General features: G+C 46.7%; 1 protein-coding gene across 1 annotated transcript; it reads left to right on the top strand.

The window, feature by feature from the left end:
- The first annotated feature begins 269 nt into the window (after nucleotides 1-269).
- On the top strand, nucleotides 270-4135 carry LOC122926820 (natriuretic peptides A-like). The gene is made up of 3 exons (XM_044278321.1): nucleotides 270-487; nucleotides 1149-1437; nucleotides 3934-4135. The coding sequence occupies exons 1-3, from the start codon at nucleotides 371-373 to the stop codon at nucleotides 3948-3950; spliced, it is 423 nt and encodes a 140-aa protein (XP_044134256.1). The 5' UTR covers nucleotides 270-370; the 3' UTR covers nucleotides 3951-4135.
- The last annotated feature ends 21389 nt before the right edge of the window (nucleotides 4136-25524 follow it).

The raw sequence follows: 25524 nt of genomic DNA on the forward strand, positions 1-25524 counted from the left end.
GCCATCAATTATTTCCTCTGCACACAATACACATTTCCTAATTTAGTTGGGTTTTGGGATTAGCACCTGGAGATGGTGTCACAGGATAGAGAACGGGGGTGTAGGAGTAGGGGGGGGGGGGGCATTCCACCAGCAGGACCCTTTATGGGAATCTTTCATGGACAGCCCTGCACTTGCCCGACACACTCTGCTGTCTGGAAAATGCTGGCTAGATAAGGCTGCAGATAACAGGTCACAGGGAAGGGGTATAAATGGGAGAGGGGATTGGTACAGGCTCCAGATCACTGGGGGAATAGAGAGAGGGTGTCACCTACAGGGACATCATCAACTTCACAGAGAAGCCACCAGTTTATTCTGTCACCTGCTCACAATGGAAATGAAGCTTTCTGCCTTCTGCACCCTGCTCTGTGCCACCCTGCAGCTGCTCGCTTGCACAGCTCACCCTATAGCTGATCCAGACACTGACAGGGAACTGGATTCCTTCAAGGTAAGCTTTACATGGCGGTACTTTCTGTATTAGTTAGCTACAGGTAATTTAATACTGATGGGGGTAGTAGTCTTACTTATAGGGTAACGAATGGCAGAATGAGCAGGGAGTAGAGAATCTGGATGTAGAGGACCGCTGCTTATACCTGGGTCATGTAGAGCTGCATGGTAATGCTGTGTTTTGTAGTTCTACACCAACGATGAGCATCGTTTAATCATCTATACATATGGACGATGCAGGGCACACAGCAGGTTAATCTTGGGACTTATAAATCTATACATTCTCAAGATTTTATAGCCGTAGAGCATGCTGAAAGTTGTATTTCTACAACCACTGCTTGTGTATGGGATGATGAGGACAGACGGCATAGGTTTAAGGTAAGACACGCTGACAGTTGTAGTGTAGAAAATATATATATAAAGGGCGTACAGTATAAAGGTAAGCATGTTATAAGAGCAGAGCATGCTGATTTCAGTAGTATGGGGTGTCAGTCTTTTTAGAGTTGGGCTTGCTGGGTGTTGTAGTTCCAGGTTGTTGAATCAGCTGGTATGACAGGCGACGATGCAGTATTTGAGTGCAACCTGTCCGGGATACATTGGAGGTCACTGATTATAAGGAGAGGGATTCTAGAGAACATGATATATTCTTATTCTTTATACAGGATATCCTGGAAAGACTGGAGGATAAACTGTCAGCCATCGAAGATTTACAACAATCCAACCCCAGCGTCCCAGAGACCAGACAGGACGACCGTGAACAGCCAATGACCCCAGAAGAGGCTGGAGTCCAATTACCTGAGTCCAGAGATGTCCGCAGCAAGTCCATCTCCATTAACGACTCCTTTCTCAAAGGGCTGAGATCACTGCAGAGCCCCAAAATGATGAGGGGTTCAGGCTGCTTTGGGAGAAGGATTGACAGGATTGATTCCTTCAGTGGACTGGGCTGTAATGGTAAGAGGAGCTTTATACGGTTACTCTCTAGTCATTGGGGAACTACAAGTACCAGCTATTAGAATAAATAATCATTACATATATCCGTGTAATGGACAGACTCGCAATGCAGGGGGGCTTTCTAGTGCAAACTACAACTCCCAACATGCCCTAACAGGACATGATAGGATTTGTACTGTCACAACAGCTGAAGACTGTACTGGATATTGTCTCTATTAGGAATAGTCATTTTAGTAGTATATGCAGATGTAGCAGAGTTGAACTAGGCATAAATCATAGGGGGAAATTTGTCCTGTACCAGCATGAGATGAGCGACAAATATTATGATGCACACGCCTCGTAATAACTGTGGTCAATGTCAGGCCGCCCGTGCATCAGAACTAATATCTACTGCAGCCAGGAACTGGGGAAGATTTCTGGTGCACATATTGGTAAATGAGTCGGGCTGCGGAGTTCCCACGTGTGGCCCGCTTACTCCTCCTGCCCACTTTTTGTAATTGTGGGGAGGATGTTAAAAAAGAGCTAAAAATGCACAAATTTGCACCCCGTTGAGTTTAAATAATGTGGTAGGTTTACCTGCAGTCCTATGTACAATTACATTACAGTGTCGCCATGAGTTGAGCAAGATGACAAACACAGCTATGCTACATCTGAATATGGTGTGATAACATACTGTGACACCACGTCCCAGGAGTAAATAGTGAATTGTTCATTTCCAGGTATCTACAGTTAGCGATATTGGCTTAAAGACATAGTGGGGGACATTTTTTTAAAGGGACACTGACAGGACCAATAAGCATATTGAGGTATATATATGGCAGTACAGGTCTTATAATGGGTATTACAATCATATAAGTATCCCCCCTGTCCACATTATACATACAGTAAACTTAAGTTTTATAACCTGCTCCAACGGTCTTCAATCTGCCCAAGGAGCGGCGTTTCACCTCTCTTGCGCCCAGCCAGCCTCCCCCAACTGCCGCTTTGAAGCGCCGCCCAGCTCATGAATATTCAGTTTGCTGGGCGGCTTCTGCGGTCCCCGCTCTGAAGCGCTGCGCTTAACAGTGCCCGGCACATACGCCGGATCTTGTGAAGTCCGGTACAGTAAGCGCCGCCCAGCTCATCAATATTCACTTTGCTGGGCGGCGCTTACTGTCCCCGGCTTCACAAGATCCGGCGCATGCGCCGGGCACTGTTCAGCGCAGCGCTTCAGAGCGGGGACCGCAGAAGCCGCCCAGCAAACTGAATATTCATGAGGTGGGCGGCGCTTCAAAGCGGCAGTTGGGGGAGGCTGGCTGGGCGCAAGAGAGGTGAAACGCCGCCCCTTGGGCAGATTGAAGACCGTTGGAGCAGGTTATAAAACTTAAGTTTACTGTATGTATAATGTGGACAGGGGGGATACTTATATGATTGTAATACCCATTATAAGACCTGTACTGCCATATATATACCTCAATATGCTTATTGGCCCTGTCAGTGTCCCTTTAAGCTAAATTCTGGCTTAATAAAAAAAAAAATGGTGCACATACTTTGAATCATGCGTGTTAGGTACTTTTTGTTCAGCAAGGGGTCGTGTCTTACCGAGGAAGGTTTGTAGCTTAAGATGTGCCAGCGTGCACCAAATCCGCATTAAAGATGGTACCAAAACGATGACGCAAAGGTGGCCAATAGGTGAAGTAAAATTAGAAAGTGTCTTTAGATGCTTATCATCCAGCCTCATCCACTGAGAGATTTGCGCATCTTTAGACTAATGTTTCCGAGTTGGTAAATCTGTGTATAGATATTTGGGGATTTTTGGGGTGTTTTTCACAATGGCAGATGCCATAAAGCAGAAGAAGAAAATTGCATAGCTTTCCGATCTAAAGGCATTAAAAAAACGAATGGTGTCTGCACCTAAGTCATCCATTAAGTGCCTCCCCCAGTACCGTCACAAATGATGAAACCATTCATCAGTGATTCCCCCATCTCCTTGCTGACAAATTGCTCGGTAGCCATATTCAGCAACAGAAGTGTGACTATCAATCAATGGGCCTCGTGACTTGAGCATCCATCTTGCCCATAGCAACCAGCCATTGACTAGTGCTGCATTCAAAACTCTGGTTGCTATGGTCAGCGGGGGACATTTTGAATCACCTCCTTACATATTGGTGTCAGCCATTTTGTTGGATATTTCAATATTAACAGTAGCATTTATCACTGGGTGTTGAGACAAGATGGCTGCCACTGTGGCCTTGTTTCCCGTAGCAAATAATGTTTTCCACTACAGTTTAGGAACATTAAAGTTGAGCTCTGATTGGTTGCTGTGGGTCACAAGACCTCTTAAGGCAATGCTGGTAAATGGGGCCCAATCACTGGAGAAGCATCCTTAGTAGTTTCTTTATCCTGTGATTTCTCATACCATTTGGGCTGGAACGCCCCCACACCACACAGGACTGCCCCTCTATGTGCCGGGCTTACATACGTTGATTTTATAACTTTTGCCTTTTCTCCCCACAGGATCCAGAAGGTTTTGACACAATGGGAACGCAGAGGGAATCTTGCGCTACTTGAGGCCCCTCCCAAGACGACTCACCGAAACATTACTTTTCTATTTATGACGACCCAGTTCATATTTATTTATTTATAAGTATTTATTTCATGTTTTATAAATGTAATTTCTAACACTTCATAGATCATAGTAAATATATTACACACTTTCCTACTGTCTCCAGTGTCTGTGAATTACAAAGAAGCGTTTTCCTTGGACATTTGGGAAGAAGTGCTGTTGATCTGTCCCAATCCCACTTGTGTTATTATAGTATTTACTATTAGTAAGGGCATAACTATAGTAGGTGCAGAGATGGCACCCAGGCCCTGCAGCCTGAAGGGGTCCAAAAGGTCCTTCTGTCCAAAATGAGGATTATCCTAATTATCCTAATTGGAGTCCCTGTTACATATTTTACATTGGTGCCCAGAACTTTCAAGTTACACCTCAAGTTACTGGAACTCTGGTTAGAAAACATGGCATTAAGGTTGGGTGACCACTTTCATAACCACGAAAAGGAGGACGCCATGCCTGGGCAGTGCGTGACCATACAACACACAGAATGGAAACCGTAATCTATATACCAGTGTCAGAGGACTTTACAGGGAGGAGGTATAGGAGGAGAGGACTACAAGTCCCAGCATGTTCAGGTCGTTGTTATGGCATGTCAGAGGACATTTCAGGAAGGAGGTAAAGGATGAGGACTACAACTCCTAGCATGCCCAGGCTGATATAATGTCATAGCAGAGCACATTATAGTGAAAACGTATAAAAGGAGAGGAATAGAACTCCCAGCATGTCCACGCTGATATTATGAGATATCAGAGGAAGAGAAGGGGTATGAGAGGAGAAATAGAACTCCCAGCATGCCCAGGCTGATATAATGTGATAGCAGAGCACATTACAGAGAGGAGGTATACGAGGAGAAGGTTACAACTCCTAGCATGTCCAGGCCATTATTATGGGCTACCAGAGGGCAATTCAGAGAGGGAGTATAAGAGAAGAGTACAACTCCCAGCATATCAGAGGACATTACAGGGATGAGGTATAAGAGGAGAAGGTTACAACTCCTAGCATGTCCAGGCTATTATTATGGGGTACCAGAGGGCAATTCAGAGAGGGAGTATAAGAGAAGAGTACAACTCCCAGCATGTCCAGGCTGTCATTATGTGATATCAGAGGACATTACAGGGATGAGGTATAAGAGGAGACGACTACAACTCCCAGAATGCACGGGCCATTATTGCGGGATATCGGGGGACAATTCAGAGAGGGAGTATAAGCTGAGAGGACTACAACTTCCAAGGTTTCTCAGGCTCACCTCTTCTCCACTGCTAAACTCCAGTCCTCCTGCACTGATCACATGACGATGACATCATGACCTTACCACCTCACCGCTGAGCTCCGCCGCCTCCTGCACTGATTACATGATGATGACGTCATCACAGACACAGGTCCTTCAGCTCTTAAACTGTAGCAGACTATAGTGCCCGTCTGGCAGCACAACCTCCCCAAAAATGTGGACAATCATTCCCATTTCTAATATTGCCTATATTCCTTCAATTTCTCTTCCAGTTATAAGCTGAGATTCTAGTGCTTCTCAGTACCAACCTAGATAGATTTACCTCTAGTTCAATGTGCGTTCCGACTGTATTAGACGCATAGACTATGATTTTACCTGGCAGCGAGTGGAGTGAAATATTAAGTCCTGATACAGCGAACAGAGTCACTATGCTATATAGAACATACAGTACAAAGTGATTTACTGTAAATGTCAGGAACCCCCTTCACTACTGGTGGTCCCTATAGTATGTGAGTCCCTGCTCTTCCACCATAATGAATACAACTATCCTACAAAAGGTTGTACTATGCAATGAATGGGCTATTAGAAACTAAGTGTATTTTTAAAATACATAATATTTTAATTGCATTACTTTTTCCTCTCTGGTAGCGCCCCCTACTGTTTATCCATCTGGTGGACTGACATGCTCAGTAGCTTCCCTGCTCCCTTCCCCTTGGTGCCATCTTAGTGATCTTATATGAAGCAGGTGAAGTGGTCCTGACACTGTTCATTCATTCATTTCCTACATTATCCATAGGAATATATTACAATAACTCTCTTTGGACAGTTGAGAAGGAAATTGTGGGAGCATCACATACCATATGCATCTTTGGGGCTATATGTCAGGGACTATTTTCTATGTAGGGGTGGAAGGGGGTTAACAAGTGGTAATTGCAATGACCCCTGCAGGTGCTTCATTGTCTCATGTGCCAAGCTGCTAGCCACCCACAAAAAGGGAAGACAGTTCTCCAGATAATTTTGGGGATAACACTGTTCAAATTTTGAATAGAGCTAACTTCATTCATTTTGCTAAGGTTACATTCACATGACCGTAAGTGTTTTGCGGTCCGCAAATTGCAGATTCGCAAAACATGTCGCTACATAGAAAATGTCTATTCTTGTCTGCGGTTGCAGACAAGCATAGGACCTGCTCTATATTTTTTGTGGGGACGCAAAACGGAACAATTTGTGCTGTCCGCATCTTTTGTGGCCCCATTGAAATGAATGGGTCCTCACCCACTCTGCAAAATTGCGGAACGGATGCGACCCATTCATACGTTGTGTGAATGTACCCTATTACTGTTTTGCAGTTTAAGAACACTCATGCATCAATGATTACAGTACCCAGTGTCCTGCACAGCATCATGTTGCTGCATCGTCCAGTTTTCAGGACACTATGTACAACAGTGGCACTGGTAATTCATCAGCACCCTATGGGTGCATTATTTGATCACTGTATGGCACTATGTGGACCTCAGTGCCAATACTATATGGATACTGCATGACACTAATATTTGGCAATGGTAGGGCACTATTACTTAGGCACTGTGGTACTGTTATCTGGCACTATTTAGGCACAGGTTGAAATAATTATTTAGCAAGTATTATGGCAGTGTAAAGCCAGACATTTGAGATAATGGCTGCACTGAATTCAGCCAATCATGCAATCAACAAGCAGTTTCAGCCGATGAAAGGTTAAAGTTTTCCAGGATGGCGGGTTACATTTTCTGAAGACAAGACTTGGCCGTCAGCCATCGTAAACGATTGCTCACACTAATTTTTAAAAACGACAGTCGGACCTTGATTCTGCCATATCAGAAACCAGTATATTATGACTTCATGGGATGGAAGAGACTCTGGCTCCTACCCTCTACCCTTTTACCCCCCATCCTGATAAATAAAACACAACAACCGTACTTGGTGTAAAGGCCGTAGCGGCAATTTATTAAATAACCATAAATAAATAAAATACCATACTTTTTAACATATATTATAACCACTTTAAACGTAATACTTTTAACATATATTATAACCAAGACACCGAGGGATCCTAGAAGGCAATCTGAGCATCCGGTCCACGTTTTAAATCACTTTTTTACCCTCGGCCTCACTCTCCGACCCAAGGGCTCCAAATGCACGATTTATATCCCTGCAAGGCTATTAACCCCATCAGGGTCCCCAGTTTTCCATTTACCACCAAAACCTCATAGATGCACGCCGTAAAGATTAAGCCATGCACCTATACCAAAATATTGCCTCCCAGGATCCCCTTCTTTACTGCCACCAGACGACATAGGTGTCACCTCACCTATGCTCGTCCCTCCACACCTTCAAAGCAGTCTCCAAACCATCATGCAGGCCTAGCATCCACATGTCAATTCCAATGTCATTAACCACTTCAGCCCCGCTAGGTGAAACCCCCTTCATGACCAGAGCACTTTTTACACTTCTGCACTACAGTACTTTCACCGTTTATCGCTCGGTCATGCAACTTACCACCCAAATGAATTTTACCTCCTTTTCTTCTCACTAATGGAGCTTTCATTTGGTGGTATTTTATTGCTGCTGACATTTTTCCTTTTTTTGTTATTAATCAAAATGTAACGATTTTTTTGCAAAAAAATGACATTTTTCACTTTCAGCTGTGAAATTTTGCAAAAAAAACGACATCCATATATAAATTTTTCGCTAAATTTATAGTTCTACATGTCTTTGATAAAAAAAAAATGTTTGGGCAAAAAAAAAATGGTTTGGGTAAAAGTTATAGCATTTACAAACTATGGTACAAAAATGTGAATTTCCGCTTTTTGAAACGGCTCTGATTTTCTGAGCACCTGTCATGTTTCCTGAGGTTCTACAATGCCCAAACAGTAGAAAAACCCCACAAATGACCCCATTTCGGAAAGTAGACACCCTAAGGTATTCACTGATGGGCATAGTGAGTTCATAGAACTTTTTATTTTTTGTCACAAGTTAGCGGAAAATGATGATGATTTTTTTTCTTTTTTTTTTTCTTACAAAGTCTCATATTCCACTAACTTGCGACAAAAAATAAAAAATTCTAGGAACTCACCATGCCCCTCACAGAATACCTTGGGGTGTCTTCTTTCCAAAATAGGGTCACTTGTGGGGTAGTTATACTGCCCTGGCAATTTAGGGGCCCAAATGTGTGAGAAGAACTTTGCAATCAAAATGTGTAAGAAATGACCGGTGAAATCCGAAAGGTGCACTTTGGAATATGCGCCCCTTTGCCCACCTAGGCTGCAAAAAAGTGTGACACATCTGGTATCGCCGTACTCAGGAGAAGTTGGGGAATGTGTTTTGGGGTGTCATTTTACATATACCCATGCTGGGTGAGAGAAATATCTTGGCAAAAGACAACTTTTCCCATTTTTTTATACAAAGTTGGCATTTGACCAAGATATTTTTCTCACCCAGCATGGGTATATGTAAAATGACACCCCAAAACACATTCCCCAACTTCTCCTGAGTACGGCGATACCAGATGTGTGACACTTTTTTTCTGCCAAGGTGGACAAAGGGGCACATATTCCAAAGTGCACCTTTCGGATTTTGCAGGGCATTTTTTACACATTTTGATTGCAAGGTACTTCTCACACATTTGGGCCCCTAAATTGCCAGGGCAGTATAACTACGCCACAAGTGACCCCATTTTGGAAAGAAGACACCCCAAGGTATTCCGTGAGGGGCACTGCGAGTTCCTAGAATTTTTTATTTTTTGTCACAAGTTAGCGGAAAATGATGATTTTTTTTTTTTTTCTCTTTTTTCCTTACAAAGTCTCATATTCCACTAACTTGCGACAAAAAATAAAAAATTCTAGGAACTCGCAGTGCCCCTCACGGAATACCTTGGGGTGTCTTCTTTCCAAAATGGGGTCACTTGTGGGGTAGTTATACTGCCCTGGCAATTTAGGGGCCCAAATGTGTGAGAAGAACTTTGCAATCAAAATCTGTAAAAAATGACCGGTGAAATCCGAAAGGTGCACTTTGGAATATGTGCCCCTTTGCCCACCTTGGCAGCAAAAAAGTGTGACACATCTGGTATCGCCGTACTCAGGAGAAGTTGGGGAATGTGTTTTGGGGTGTCATTTTACATATACCCATGCTGGGTGAGAAAAATATCTTGGTCAAATGCCAACTTTGTATAAAAAAATTGGAAAAGTTGTCTTTTGCCAAGATATTTCTCTCACCCAGCATGGGTATATGTAAAATGACAGCCCAAAAATCATTCCCCAACTTCTCCTGAGTACGGCGATACCAGATGTGTGACACTTTTTTGATGCCAAGGTGGGCAAAGGGGCACATATTCCAAAGTGCACCTTTCGGATTTTGCAGGGCATTTTTTACACATTTTGATTGCAAAGTTCTTCTCACACATTTGGGCCCCTAAATTGCCAGGGCAGTATAACTACCCCACAAGTCACCCCATTTTGGAAAGAAGACACTCCAAGGTATTCCGTGAGGGGCATGGCGAGTTCCTAGAATTTTTTATTTTTTGTCGCAAGTTAGTGGAATATGAGACTTTGTAAGGAAAAAAGAAAAAAAAAGAAAAATCATCATTTTCCGCTAAATTGTGACAAAAAATAAAAAATTCTAGGAACTCGCCGTGCCCCCCACGGAATACCTTGGGGTGTCTTCTTTCCAAAATGGGGTCACTTGTGGCGTAGTTATACTGCCCTGGCAATTTAGGGGCCCAAATGTGTAAGAAGTACCTTGAAATCAAAATGTGTAAAAAAATGGCCTGCGAAATCCGAAAGGTGCCCCTTTGCCCACCTTGGCTGCAAAAAAGTGTCACACATCTGGTATCGCCGTACTCAGGAGAAGTTGGGCAATGTGTTTGGGGGGGTCATTTTACATATACCCATGCTGGGTGAGAGAAATATCTTGGCAAAAGACAACTTTTCCCATTTTTTTATACAAAGTTGGCATTTGACCAAGATATTTATCTCACCCAGCATGGGTATATGTAAAATGACACCCCAAAACACATTCCCCAACTTCTCCTGAGTACGGCGATACCACATGTGTGACACTTTTTTGCAGCCTAGATGCGCAAAGGGGCCCAAATTCCTTTTAGGAGGGCATTTTTAGACATTTGGATCCCAGACTTCTTCTCACACTTTCGGGCCCCTAAAAAGCCAGGGCAGTATAAATACCCCACATGTGACCCCACTTTGGAAAGAAGACACCCCAAGGTATTCAATGAGGGGCATGGCGAGTTCCTAGAATTTTTTTTTTTTTTGCATAAGTTAGCGGATATTGATTTTTTTTTTTTTTTTCTCACAAAGTCTCACTTTCCGCTAACTTAGGACAAAAATTTCAATCTTTCATGGACTCAATATGCCCCTCACGGAATACCTTGGGGTGTCTTCTTTCCGAAATGGGGTCACATGTGGGGTATTTATACTGCCCTGGCTTTTTAGGGGCCCTAAAGCGTGAGAAGTCTGGAATATAAATGTCTAAAAATGTTTACGCATTTGGATTCCGTGAGGGGTATGGCGAGTTCATGGGAGATTTTATTTTTTGACACAAGTTAGTGGAATATGAGACTTTGTAAGAAAAAACAAAAACAAACAAAAAATGTCCGCTAACCTGTGCCAAAAAAAATGGCTGAATGGAGCCTTACCAGGGGGGGAGTGATCAATGACAGGGGGGTGATCAATGACAGGGGGGTGATCACCCATATAGACTCCCTGATCACCCCCCTGTCATTGATCACCCCCCCTGTAAGGCTCCATTCAGACGTCCGCATGATTTTTACGGATCCATGGATACATGGATCGGATCCACAGAACGCATGCGGACGTCTGAATGGAGCCTTACAGGGGGGTTATCAATGACAGGGGGTGATCAGGGTAATCAGGGTGATCACCCCCCTGTCACTGATCACCCCCCCTGTAAGGCTCCATTCAGACGTCCGCATGATTTTTACGGATCCATGGATACATGGATCGGATCCACAGAACGCATGCGGACGTCTGAATGGAGCCTTACAGGGGGGTTATCAATGACAGGGGGTGATCAGGGTAATCAGGGTGATCACCCCCCTGTCACTGATCACCCCCCCTGTAAGGCTCCATTCAGACATCCGCATGATTTTTTACGGATCCATGGATACATGGATCGGATCCACAAAACGCATGCGGACGTCTGAATGGAGCCTTACAGGGGGGTTATCAATGACAGGGGGTGATCAGGGTGATCACTCCCCTGTCACTGATCACCCCCCCTGTAAGGTTCCATTCAGACATCCGCATGATTTTTTACGGATCCATGGATACATGGATCGGATCCACAGAACGCATGCGGACGTCTGAATGGAGCCTTACAGGGGGGTTATCAATGACAGGGGGTGATCAGGGTGATCACCCCCCTGTCACTGATCACCCCCCCTGTAAGGTTCCATTCAGACATCCGCATGATTTTTTACGGATCCATGGATACATGTATCGGATCCACAGAACGCATGCGGACGTCTGAATGGAGCCTTACAGGGGGGTTATCAATGACAGGGGGTGATCAGGGTAATCACCCCCCTGTCACTGATCACCCCCCCTGTAAGGCTCCATTCAGACATCCGCATGATTTTTTACGGATCCATGGATACATGGATCGGATCCACAGAACGCATGCGGACGTCTGAATGGAGCCTTACAGGGGGGTTATCAATGACAGGGGGTGATCAGGGTGATCACCCCCCTGTCACTGATCACCCCCCCTGTAAGGCTCCATTCAGACATCCGCATGATTTTTTACGGATCCATGGATACATGGATCGGATCCACAGAACGCATGCGGACGTCTGAATGGAGCCTTACAGGGGGGTTATCAATGACAGGGGGTGATCAGGGTAATCAGGGTGATCACCCCCCTGTCACTGATCACCCCCCCTGTAAGGCTCCATTCAGACGTCCGCATGATTTTTACGGATCCATGGATACATGGATCGGATCCGTAAAAATCATGCGGACGTCTGAATGGAGCCTTACAGGGGGGTGATCAATGACAGGGGGGTGATCAATGACAGGGGGTGATCAGGGAGTGTATATGGGTGATCACCCGCCTGTCATTGATCACCCCCCTGTAAGGCTCCATTCAGACGTCCGCATGATTTTTACGGATCCATGGATACATGGATCGGATCCGTAAAAATCATGCGGACGTCTGAATGGAGCCTGACAGGGCGGTGATCAATGACAGGGGGTGATCAGGGAGTGTATATGGGTGATCACCCGCCTGTCATTGATCACCCCCCTGTAAGGCTCCATTCAGACGTCCGCATGATTTTTACGGATCCATGGATACATGGATCGGATCCGTAAAAATCATGCGGACGTCTGAACGGAGCCTGACAGGGGGGTGATCAATGACAGGGCGGTGATCAATGACAGGGGGGTGATCAGGGAGTTTATATGGGGTGATCAGGGGTTTATAAGGGGTTAATAAGTGACGGGGGGGGGTGTAGTGTAGTGTAGTGTGGTGTTTGGTGGGACTGTACTGACCTACCTGAGTCCTCTGGTGGTCGATCCTAACAAAAGGGACCACCAGAGGACCAGGTAGGAGGTATATTAGACGCTGTTATGAAAACAGCGTCTAATATACCTGTTAGGGGTTAAAAAATTCGGATCGCCAGCCTGCCAGCGAGCGATCGCCGCTGGCAGGCTGGAGATCCACTCGCTTACCTTCTGTTCCTGTGAGCGCGCGCGCCTGTGCACGCGCGTTCGCAGGAAATCTCGCGTCTCGCGAGAAGACGCGTATATGCGTCCAGGAGGAATAAAGCAACCACCTCCCGGACGCATATATGCGTACGGCGGTCGGGAGGTGGTTAAGATGCACTCCATCAGACCTCAAAAATAAAGGGGATGCCTCCTCCAAGTCCTTATGTCGAACTACAAAACCCCCATGCCGCTTCACAAATCGGCCCACCTCCCTATTGACCTTGGCCCTAGCCCTGTTCAACTTCTCCACCGACCGTGCCATCCGCCAAGCTCTCCTTGCCACTATATACGACCACACCCTCAACAAGGACGGGTAATCAGCCCACAACCGCAGCAAGTCCAATTTTATGTTCCTAATGACGTCTCTGGAACGACGAACACCTAAATCATTCCCTGCAGCATGAATGACCACTATATCTGGAGGGCAATCAAGAGAAACATAAAAACTGAATTCTGGCAACACCCGTCCCTACAACAAACCTCGCAATCCAATCCAGCGGACCTGAAGCTCATGGGACTCAAAACCCAACTGCCTGCCGTTCCTCCGCACATCAGCTTTCTGGGCTCCCCAATAAACATACGAGTGGCCAAAAATCCAAGCCAGGCACGCGGTGAGCACTACAAAACAGAACAGAACAACCAATGAACAAAACAGCAGTTAACAAAGTACAACCACTCATACCTGAACCCCCACCGAGCCTAGCTAAACCGGCTATCCAACAGCTCACCCTGTCACAGTAAATGAGGCCTAACATAGAAACGGAAACACGCGGATTCCCATCTGCCAATACGCCAAATCACATCGTCCCCCAAGCCCCACCGAGCAGCCTCAGTAGCAGCTTCAATCCGAAAGGAGTGCGATGCAAACTCCGTGGCTTGGAAACCCGCCGCCCCCAAACACTTCCTAAAAACTGACACAAATTGATAACGGGACAAGGCCGACCCGTCCACGTGCACAAACAATGCTCCCTCAACATCAGGCCGAACCCCCCAGAACTCCTCCAAACACCTGATGGGGCAAACCACAGAACCCCACAAAGGGTGGAGCACAAAACGCCTCCCCCGTCCCTCCGGATCAGTTTTCGATCTACACACCATACAATTCAATCCTTCCGGGCAGCGCACCACATCTCAAACCTCCATCTCCACCTCTATTTCTTGCCACCAACTCAGACACTCGGAAATCCATGAAAAATGCCAGGGGAAAAAACGCACGAAACAGACACACCTCATACCCTGACACACAAGTAACCCCCACCTGGCTCCACAACAAATTCAATATCTCAAAAGAAACCGGGCGGCGTGTATCCCTAGTGAACAAATGTCTCCGATAACCCGTCAACGCCTGGCGCACCATAAAACATTTAGACACATCCGCCATGCCCCTCATGCGCAACCAGAAGGATATCGCCGACACCCGTTTAGAAACCACTGAAAAAGACGAACCCGCACTAAACGCCAATCCTACCATATAAATCAGAAGCACGCGAAACTCCTCAACCGTACTACAGCCCCCAACCTGTTCAATCAACCGCTCCCACTGGGACCAAACTGAAGCATAAGCCGACCACGTACCTGTACTCACATATCATTGAAGCAACGCAACCGAGACCCCAAGGCCGTGCTCCAGAGCCACTGAGGACAAGGACGGCCGTGCTCCTCCGCCATCGGCTCCAGTCGACGAAAACGATCCCACTGAAAACGAGAAAGAGCATCAGCCACCGAATTCTCAACACCCAGAACATGAACTGCCACAAAACATGCATTCAACTCCAAACCCCTCAACACCAAATGCCGCAACAAACGAATCACCGGTGGCGAACTAGCAGATTGGGCATTAATAGCCTGCACTAGGCCCATGTTGTCACAACAAAAACGAATCCTCTTGTTCCGAAAACAATCACCCCATAATTCCACCGCCAGCACAATGGGAAACAATTCCAACAAAGCCAGATTAGTCAGAAATCCAGCCCTACGCCAGTCATCCGGCCACAACCCCGCACTCCATTGACCTCGCCAAAACGCCCCGTAACCGCATGCCCCTGACGCGTCCGTAAAGAGCTCCATATCGACATTAGAAATCGTCTCGTCCATCCACACAGATTGCCCATTAAACACAGACCAAAACTTTTCCCAAACCTCCAGATCTGCCCTAACCTCTGCCGACAACCGCACAAAATTACTCGGAGCAACCACCCCGGTAGTCGCCATTGCCAATCGACGGCAAAAAACCCAGCCCATAGGCAGGATACGACAAGCAAAGTTCAGCTTACCCAGGACCAACTGGACCCTGCGCAACTGCACTTTCCTAAGTCCCCGCAAACCGGACACTTCCGTAACCAAATCCGCCAACTTATCCTCCGGCAAGCGACACTCCATGCGCTCCGTATCAATGACGATACCCAAAAACTTCACTGACATAGCCGGACCTTCCGTCTTGTCCGGAGCCAAAGGGACCCCAAACGCACCAGCAACACTCTCCATTGTATGTAACAAAACGGAACAAACTCGGGAACCCGCCGGCCCAACAAACAAAAAATCATCCAAATAGTGCAGTACCGACTTCCAACCAGCCTCGTGCTTCACTTCCCATTCCAAAAATGAACCGAACTTCTCAAACAATGAACACGAAATCGCGCAACCCATCGGCAAACAGCAATCAACATAAAACTGCCCCTCCCAAACAAAACCCAACAAGTGAAAGCTCTCCGGATGTACAGGCAGTACAACGAAATGCCGCCTCTATATCCGTCTTGGCCAATAGCGCCCCTTGCCCGAAATGACGCACCCACGCCACAGCCGCATCAAAGGATGTGTAGGAAACAGAACATAACTCTGGGTCAATCCCACCATTCACCGAACTCCCAGCCGGGTACGACAAATGATGAATAAGCCGAAACTTGTTCGGCTCCTTCTTAGGAACCAACCCCAATGGTGAAACGTGCAACCCTGGCAACGGCGGGACAGCAAACGGACCTGCGACCCGCCCTGCATTAACCTCCTTCTCAATCTTCTCCCTGACAACCCCAGGCCTCGCTAACGCGGACGCCAGGTTCCGAACCACACTGCCCTCCCAAACCGAAGAGCACGGAATACGAAAACCGTCAACAAACCCCTGACGCAACAACTCCGCCGCCGCCCTATCGGGGTACTCATTTAGGAAGGGAAGCATCGCGTCCACCTTCACCGGTGTCGAACCTCTTCTGCACAACATCCTGTCATCTCCCTTTCCCCTTCTTAAAACACCGGGAGAAACTATGGGCACCCCCACACCCGGAGCATTCATGCTTAAAACAGCAGTCGGACAGGAACTTACAGTACCCCTCATTAAACTGCCAGCAGACCCCTTTCTTCCCGCCAGAGAGCGACTCTGCCGCTGACGTACCCCCTGACGCGCCACGAAAGGGCTGACCACCCACCTTCTGGGCCGCCATGAGGCGCATCCAGAGGCTGATATCTTTGTGATCCCACCTAATACTGGGGCGGATAGCCTTGCATTGACGAAACTGCTCATCATAACGCAACCATGCCACCCCACCATATACCCTATAAGCCTCCCCAATAGAGTCCATATATTCAAAAAGCGCGGAACAATGCTCCGGCGCCTTTTCCCCTACCACACTTGCCAAAATAGCAAATGCCTGCAACCAATTCATGAACGTACGTGGTATCAGTCGATACCGACGACGCTCCTCCTCCTCCTTGCAATCATCCGGTTTGACCCTATCTAAATTAAACTTCTCTAGGGGCAAAAGTGAAAAAATTTCAACATATTCGTCCCTATAAATCTTCTCCCTCACATCTGGTTTCAGATGAGCCCCCAAAGGCCCCTCGAAACAGACATACACTTCCCCTAGCCGCGTCTGCCAACCGTACCACGTTCTCTGAACCCGACTTACCACCACTACCGGTCACGGCGACCGACGCCGAAGAAACCGCAACCGTAGCCACCGCCTCAGAAGCCCCAGACACACTCCCTGCTACAGCTTGTGCGACCGCACCATCCGCCCCCACGCAGGCCGGCACCCCCTTCGACCACACCGCCGCAGGCGATTGTCCGATCCCAGAACCCACCCTCGCTAACAACGCCGAAAAACCGGATAACAACTCCTGCACTACCTGAGTACCCCCGTCACTCACAGACATCCCCCCTGCAGCACCCTCCCCCCCACACTGACCCGCCCGTGGCGTCACCTGGCCATCCCTAGGGATGGATCCCATCAGCAGCCGCACGCCTGAACTCCGTCTCCCGGACACTCACGGAACCCACTGCCGCCGCAACCGACTCAGCAGCGTCCACGCAGGTTGCAAATTGGAAGTCGTCATCTTCTGTGGACTCTTGCGCAAGCTCCCCTTCTTCCTCTGACCCCTCCGCAGGAAAACCGGAAGCAGGTACTCGAGGATCCATTGCCGCGACGTCATCCGCACCGCGTCCAGGCCCACCAGACGGTGGCCGCACCGCACTAACAGCCGCAGCGCCATCACCTGGAACAGGTCCTCTAAATGCAGCACCCTCCGCAGATGCCTTCTTAGGGGGCGGAGCCACCTGCCACTCATTGCTCCCCCGCTGCAATTCCCTCCGGCGCCCACTAGAGGGCCTCAGCGCACCAAAATCCTCCTGCTCTTGCTGATGCTGCAGTTGCCTCCGGCGCCCACTAGGGGGCCTCAGCGCGCCCAGTTCTTCCTGCTCCTGCTGACTGCCGTCCTGGCCTACCGCATTGAAGGCCGCCTGCACTCTCCCGCCACGAACATGCTGCTGGCTCATTCCAAAAATGACCCGAACGTCTCAAACAATGAACACGAAATCGCGCAACCCATCGGCAAACAGCAATCAACATAAAACTGCCCCACCCAAACAAAACCCAACAAGTGAAAGCTCTCCGGATGTACAGGCAGTAAACGAAATGCCGCCTCTATATCCGTCTTGGCCAACAGCGCCCCTTGCCTGAAATGACGCACCCACGCCACCGCCGCATCAAAGGATGTGTAGGAAACAGAACATAACTCTGGGTCAATCCCACCATTCACCGAACTCCCAGCCGGGTACGACAAATGATGAATAAGCCTAAACTTGTTCGGCTCCTTCTTAGGAACGAACCTAGGGTTGCCACCCGTCCGGGATTCACCCGGACAGTCCGGGTTTGTAATCCTGTGCCCGGGTACAAGCCTTTCTTAGACCCGGGCACAGGATTATTCATTCAAACTGCAGTGTGGTCCGACCGAGACTCCGATCGCATATTTAAGCTGTCACTCCGGGTGATCAGCTGAGCGCAGCGCTCCCGAGCCTCCCCCCTCCCTCCTCCCTCCTCCCTCCTCCCTCCTCCTCCTCCATCCTCCATCCTCCAGTGATGCCAGGCAGCGCTGTGTGTTCACTCACTGTTCAGGCTCCTCCTCTGCCTCCCAGTCCCTCCCTCCCTCTCTCTCTGATAAGGAACAGGAAGTGATGACATCAGAGAGAGAGGCAGAGGGAGCTCCGTGGGAGAAATCATTCTACTTCTCCTCTCCAGCCCAGCTCCAGCAGCCTGCCCATGTAGTGGCCAGCCAAGTGCCCACTGTGCCCTACATGCAGACAACCTGACCAAGACAGTCCTAACTCCTGAGTCCTGACACCTGTCCTAGTCTGTCACTCACTTCTAAAAAGGTATACATAGAAACTGTTACATACAATTACACAATTCAAATGTTTTATGTCCCCCCACTAAACTCTTTTTTTTGCCTTCTTATAATCCCTATACTGCGATATATGAATACATAATGTTATTAGTCATTTTGGTTTAGTAGATAATGAATAAAACTGACTTTTATAATATGTAAATTACCTGTCTACCAGCAGGTAGGGCGGTTACTTGCTGGTAGCAGCCGCATGCTCTTTTCATAATGACGCCCCCTCCTCATGTCGATTGACAGGGCCAGCGAACGCGATCGTTCTCTGGCTGGCCCTGTCTGGTATCAAGATCTCGTGCCTGCGCCGTAACGGTCTTCAGTTGGTGCAGGTGCACTGAGAGGAGGACACTCGCTCGGCCGCTCCATCCTCAGTGCGCCTGCGCCGGGTGTAGATGTGACGTCATCGGCGCAGGCGCATTGAGGATGGAGCGGCCGATCGAGTGTCCTCCTCTCAGTGCACCTGCACCAACTGAAGACCGTTACGGCGCAGGCGCGAGATCTTGATACCAGACAGGGCCAGCCAGAGAACGATCGCGTTCGCTGGCCCTGTCAATCGACATGAGGAGGGGGCGTCATTATGAAAAGAGCATGCGGCTGCTACCAGCAAGTAACCGCCCTACCTGCTGGTAGACAGGTAATTTACATATTATAAAAGTCTGTTTTATTCATTATCTACTAAACCAAAATGACTAATAACATTATGTATTCATATATCGCAGTATAGGGATTATAAGAAGCCAAAAAAAAGAGTTTAGTGGGGGGACAGAAGCCCATTAAACAGGTTTCTGAATCTGTCAATCATCAGAAAAAACGTTATGTTATGTAGCTGACTGAGGTTAGCGATGTGCTAATACTACATAACAGTATGTTTTATAACTCCCTGCCGCTGCCGCCGTTCTCTTAAAATAAAGACTTATAATATGCTAATGAGCCTATAGGTGCTATGAGGGTGTTCCTGCAGCACCTAGAGGCTCAGTCTATTCACCCTTTGTCAGTGGCACGCCCATGTCCAGTTGATTGACGTCCAAGTTCTCCTCTTCGTCCCGTAAATCCCGCGCCTGCAGCGAATACTAAAAGGGACAGCGCAGGCATGGGATCAGGGGCGTAACGATTGCGGTGCGACAGCGACCAGGGGTGGAGACGGGACATGGTTGGAGGCGGGACATGGGCGTGGCTGGAGGCGGGGCCTGGAAGGGGGCCCTCCCTCCCTTCTGTTCGGGTTTGGCTTGAAGAAAAGGTGGCAACCCTAAACGAACCCCAATGGTGAAACGTGCAACCCTGGCAACGGCGGGACAGCAAACGGACCTGCGACCCGCCCTGCATTAACCTCCTTCTCAATCTTCTCCCTGACAACCCCAGGCCTCGCTAACGCGGACGCCAGTCACATTTTGCCAGTCACGTTTTGTAGTCACAGGTGCCCACGGTAATAGACCGCAGTCTCAAAGTCCATAATGCAAGTGGAGTGCTGTGGGTCTTCTGTACACATTAATATTTAAAGGTCATATTACCAGATACAGAAGACCTGCAGCACTCCTCTTGTAGAAGAAGTAGTCCTTTATTCACCAAACATTATACTACGTTTCGAATCCCCATGATTCTTTCCCAAGTTGCTTAAGAAAGAATCATGGGGATTCGGAACGTCGCATCATGTTTGGTGAATAAAGGACTACTTCTTCTACAAGAGGAGTGCTGCAGGTCTTCTGTATCTGTTAATATGACCTTTAAATATTAATGTATACAGAAGACCCACAGCACTCCACTTGTAATATGGACTTTGAGACTGGGGTCTATTACCGCAGGCACCTGTGACTACAAAACGGGGCCACTTTTAGGTTTTTTTTTTCAGGGCCACTTTAAGTTCCCATTCCGTCCCTGGGGCATATAATCACTGCAGTCATGAAGGCAAAACCATGTAGGGGGATGGGAGCGGAGGCGCTGGGGTAGAGGGGATTCAGAATGGTGATCATAATTTTTTTTAAATTATTTTAATAAAAATAAATAACTAGACAACCCCTTTAACAGTCTTCATTAACAAAGTTCTATCATTTTGTGTATACAGACCTGCAGACCTGTGCATTTCCATGGTAACAGACTGCAAACAGAGCCTGCGTAGTCTGATTTTGCATCTTGTCATACTCCCTTCTGTCTGTGCCATAGTTATGAAGAAGTAGGATGAATGGATGGAGCATGACTGCAGGATCAGACTACACAGTGTTACCCACTTCGTCGTGTTGTAGCACTGGCTTCTTTCTCCATCTCTGCTTACAGGGGTTTTCCAGGCTCCTGATATTGATGACATTCTCAGGATAGGTCCCCAGGATAGCCTCTGGCACCAGAACTAGCACTTTGTATGGAACAGGAAGCAGACAGCTCCATTCAAAGTGTAGTGGCTGTGCCGGGTTACTGCAGCTCAGCGACCATTCGCTTCAATAGAAGCTGAGCTGCAGTAACCCAGCTCATACAACACGTGCTGTCGGTGAGAGTACTATATATTCTAAAGGTACACCGACGCCTGCCAAAGGGAAACTGGTTTGTAAGCGACTCTACAAAATAAATCCTCAGTGCTGGACATTACTTGTACATACATCAAAGTTAATTGTAAAAATTCTTAAAATGATTTATTGTCCCCCCTCCCCTCATTAGTCACCTCGTTGGTTTCCTCTCAGTATACTGCTGCTTTGACCTTGGTTTAGCTAGTACATAACATAGTAAATGGAGTTGACATTTGCGCGGTTCTCAGTCCTCAATGTTAAATTGGACATATCGCCTTTTAAAAACGTTGCCTTTATTTAGACCGATTCCTGGTGTTGACAGTCCTGAGGGACTCCTTTTTCAAGCTTTATTGACATTTAGGCTACGTTTACATCTGTGTTGTGAACTCCAGCAGTCTCTTCCGGCAGTATCTTCTCTTACTGCCGGAGTTCATTGTATCCGGCATAGCCAGATACCAAGTGCACCGCCAGATCCCCATTCACTATAATAGGATCCAGCCAAAAGCTGACACATATGCTACATACAGTGAACTCCAGCAGTCTCTTACTCTGGCGGAGTTCACAACACAGATGTAAAATGCAGCCTTGGGGCTCATGCACACAAACATTTTTTTTCTGTGTCCGTTCATTTTTTTGCCGGCCCGTATGCGAACCATTCATCTCAATGGGTCCGCAAAAAAAAGCCGGAAATTACTCTGCGTGCATTCCGTTTCCGTATGTGTGCATGGTCATTCTGCAAAGAAAATATAACATGTCCTATACTTGTCTGTTTTCCAGACAAGGGTAGGCATTGTTACAATGGATCCGCAAAAAAACTGATGCAATACAGATGTCACACAGACGTCATCCGTATTTTTTGCAGACCACAAAATACATACAGTCATGTGCACCACATTTTTTACACAGATTTTTGGCACATACATTAGTAAATCTGGACTATTGGTTAGAGAAGGGATAATCAACCTGCAGTAGTAGCAAAACTATAACTCCCAACATTCCCTAATAGCTGTAGGCTGTCTAAGCATGCTGGGAGTTGTAGTTTTGCAACAGCTGGAGGGCCGCAGGTTGAGCATCTCTGGTTTAGAGGTATGCCCCACCCTGACCTTGAGGTTTTCCATATTGTGGTGTTTGCAATGTACTGTCCCCACACGACAGCCCCATAAAAACTACATAATTGGGTTGTAATAGTGCCGCTAGTGCTAAAGCTAAACTGCCCATAAAATGGTTCCAACACACACGGAAATGTCTGTATTGCCCCAACATTACCAGCCAGTGCAGTGGAGCAGGAGCTGAATGAAGAGGCCAGAAACCACATCTAGCCACCCTGGGTATATACAATACTGCCTTTAATACTACAGATGAACGAATTTCATATTTTGAAATTTGTTTGTGATTTGTTTACTGGTAAAAGCAGAATTGCGTTATGGATTCCGTTACCACGGACCATAACGCAATTCTATAATGGAGGACTCCCCTGCATAACGGAAACGCGACGGATCCATTATGTAGCCCATAGGGGCGGAGCCTAGCAGCCGAGCCGCATGCACGCTGGTGTGTGAGCTCCGCTGAGGATTGCACAGGAACTGGCATTATTAGCTTTTAAAGCCAGTAAGCGACGTCTGGGCAAGGCGATCTCGAAAGATTTCTTAAAAAGTCAAACACGCTTGTTGTGCTTTTTCATAGGTGTATAAAATTTATATAAAAATATCCTAATTATAGTGGATTTGATATATAATAGGCCATATTGTGTTATATTCACCATTGTGTATGTATTTTACAGTAGGCCGAAAGAGGTACATGGAGAGGACACAGTTCATATAATTTCTTCTCTGTAGATGTACCAGTCTGAGAAGAGTCATTCTTGTCTCCTTATAGATTTATCACTGAGATAAGGACATTCTCTTAGATGCATCTGGTGCTAATTATCCCTATGGTTTGATGTATATTGAGGAAGCTGAAAATCTGTGAGGTATATGTATAATTAACATTAAGTTTTAGTATAAGATAATCAATAGGACACATGTATTTTACTACGTTGTTAAATATTATGAAGGACTTCTATTATCTTATATATTTCTCACTAGGAATGCATACACTCCTAAAGCATGATGAGAAGGATTTTAAGTGTAAACTTAGTAAGATGGTGTTATGTGGCACAGGTGCTTTTAATTAGCAGAAGTCTGCAAAGGGTTTAATAATTCCTACCACATCTCAGTTGGAGTTCCTGAGAAGCTGTGAACAGGTGATCCCTTTGCACCAGTTCACATGCGGCGCTGGACGGTGGCCGTCGCCGCTTCTATGCTGTGCTGGTGGAGTGATGGGATCTGAGGCCTAGGTGGCTCTGCCGTACGGTGGGGCTGCAGAGTGGCTGTTGGATCCCGTTGCCTGCTAGAGAGGTGTGGAGGCGCGGGGGTCGCCGCATGGCGCCGCGCTATGGTTAGAGTAGGTCCCCACTTAACAAGAGGCAACCTTGTCGCGGTAAGTGGGCCTATGCTCTTTGATCAAACTGTATACCAATGCCTCTTAATAGTGCACAGCAAATGATTGATACCAGTGCTGTATAGCCATGTTTTATCAAATGAAATGCTGCAAATTGCAAACAGTTGTCGTATCAGAAGTATAGGAATGAGGATGTGTGATTTAGATTCTCTCTACATAATATTATTTTAACTAACAATCAATCAACCGTTAGAGTAACAGAGGAGACACAAGTGTCCAAGGTGATACCCAAATGCCTATGTTTTACTGGTATATGTGTCAAAATTAATCCCTTAGCTCTGATTTAGGATTCCTTATGTTATGTGTATGGAATGTAAGACGAAATCAGACCTGGACATTTAACCCTTACTAGTATGATGCTAATAGCTTATGCAATAGTGACAACTAGGTACGAATGAGTAACATTACACCAACAGCAGAAATGCATTTTGGGTGATATAGTGACATCACAGTTTTTTATCATATATACACGCCTAACCGACAATGGATGGAAAACGCCAAGTTAGGAAGGTGTGTCTAACTGATAAGTTTGTGATCATAAACCAAACACACATGAAGGGGGAAAAAACACAGGAAACACAGAACACAGAAAACAAGGAAAGAAAGGACATACCCCAGGAGAAAAATCCCAATGATCAGAACGTACAGTACAGACCAAAAGTTTGGACACACCTTCTCATTCAAAGAGTTTTCTCTATTTTCATGACTATGAAAATTGTAGATTCACACGGAAGGCATCAAAACTATGAATTAACACATGTGGAATTATATACATAACAAAAAAGTGTGAAACAACTGAAAATATGTCATATTCTAGGTTCTTCAAAGTGGCCACCTTTTGCTTTGATTACTGCTTTGCACACTCTTGGCATTCTCTTGATGAGCTTTAAGAGGTAGTCACCTGAAATGGTTTTCACTTCACAGGTGTGCCCTGTCAGGTTTAATAAGTGGGATTTCTTGCCATATAAATGGTGTTGGGACCATCAGTTGCATTGTGGAGAAGTCAGGTGGATACACAGCTGATAGTCCTACTGAATAGACTGTTAGAATTTGTATTATGGCAAGAAAAAAAGCAGCTAAGTAAAGAAAAACGAGTGGCCATCATTACGTTAAGAAATGAATCTCAGTCAGTCATAAAAATTGGGAAAACTTTGAAAGTGTCCCCAAGTGCAGTCACAAAAACCATTAAGCGCTACAAAGAAACTGGCTCACATGCGGACCGCCCCAGGAAAGGAAGACCAAGAGTCACCTCTGCTGCGGAGGATAAGTTCATCTGAGTCACCAGCCTCAGAAATCGCAGGTTAACAGCAGCTCAGATTAGAGATCAGGTCAATGCCACACAGAGTTCTAGCAGCAGACACATCTCTAGAACAACTGTTAAGAGGAGACTGTGTGAATCAGGCCTTCATGGTAGAATATCTGCTAGGAAACCACTGCTAAGGACAGGCAACAAGCAGAAGAGACTTGTTTGGGCTAAAGAACACAAGGAATGGACATTAGACCAATGGAAATCTGTGCTTTGGTCTGATGAGTTCAAATTTGAGATCTTTGGTTCCAACCACCGTGTCTTTGTGCGACGCAGAAAAGGTGAACAGAAGGACTCTACATGCCTGGTTCCCACCGTGAAGCATGGAGAAGGAGGTCTGATGGTGTGGGGGTGCTTTGCTGGTGACACTGTTGGGGATTTATTCAAAATTGAAGGCATACTGAACCAGCATGGCTACCACAGCATCTTGCAGCGGCATGCTATTCCATCCGGTTTGCGTTTAGTTGGACCATCATTTATTTTTCAACAGGACAATGACCCCAAACACACCTCCAGGCTGT

This window comes from Bufo gargarizans, chromosome 2 (assembly GCF_014858855.1).
Source record: "Bufo gargarizans isolate SCDJY-AF-19 chromosome 2, ASM1485885v1, whole genome shotgun sequence".
Lineage (NCBI taxonomy): Eukaryota > Metazoa > Chordata > Amphibia > Anura > Bufonidae > Bufo > Bufo gargarizans.

Coding starts and splice junctions, on each gene's coding strand:
- LOC122926820 (XM_044278321.1), top strand. CDS start 371: ATGGAAATGAAGCTTTCTGCCTTCTGCACCCTGCTCTGTGCCACCCTG. Junction 488..1,148: donor GGGAACTGGATTCCTTCAAG/GTAAGCTTTACA, acceptor TTCTTTATACAG/GATATCCTGGAAAGACTGGA.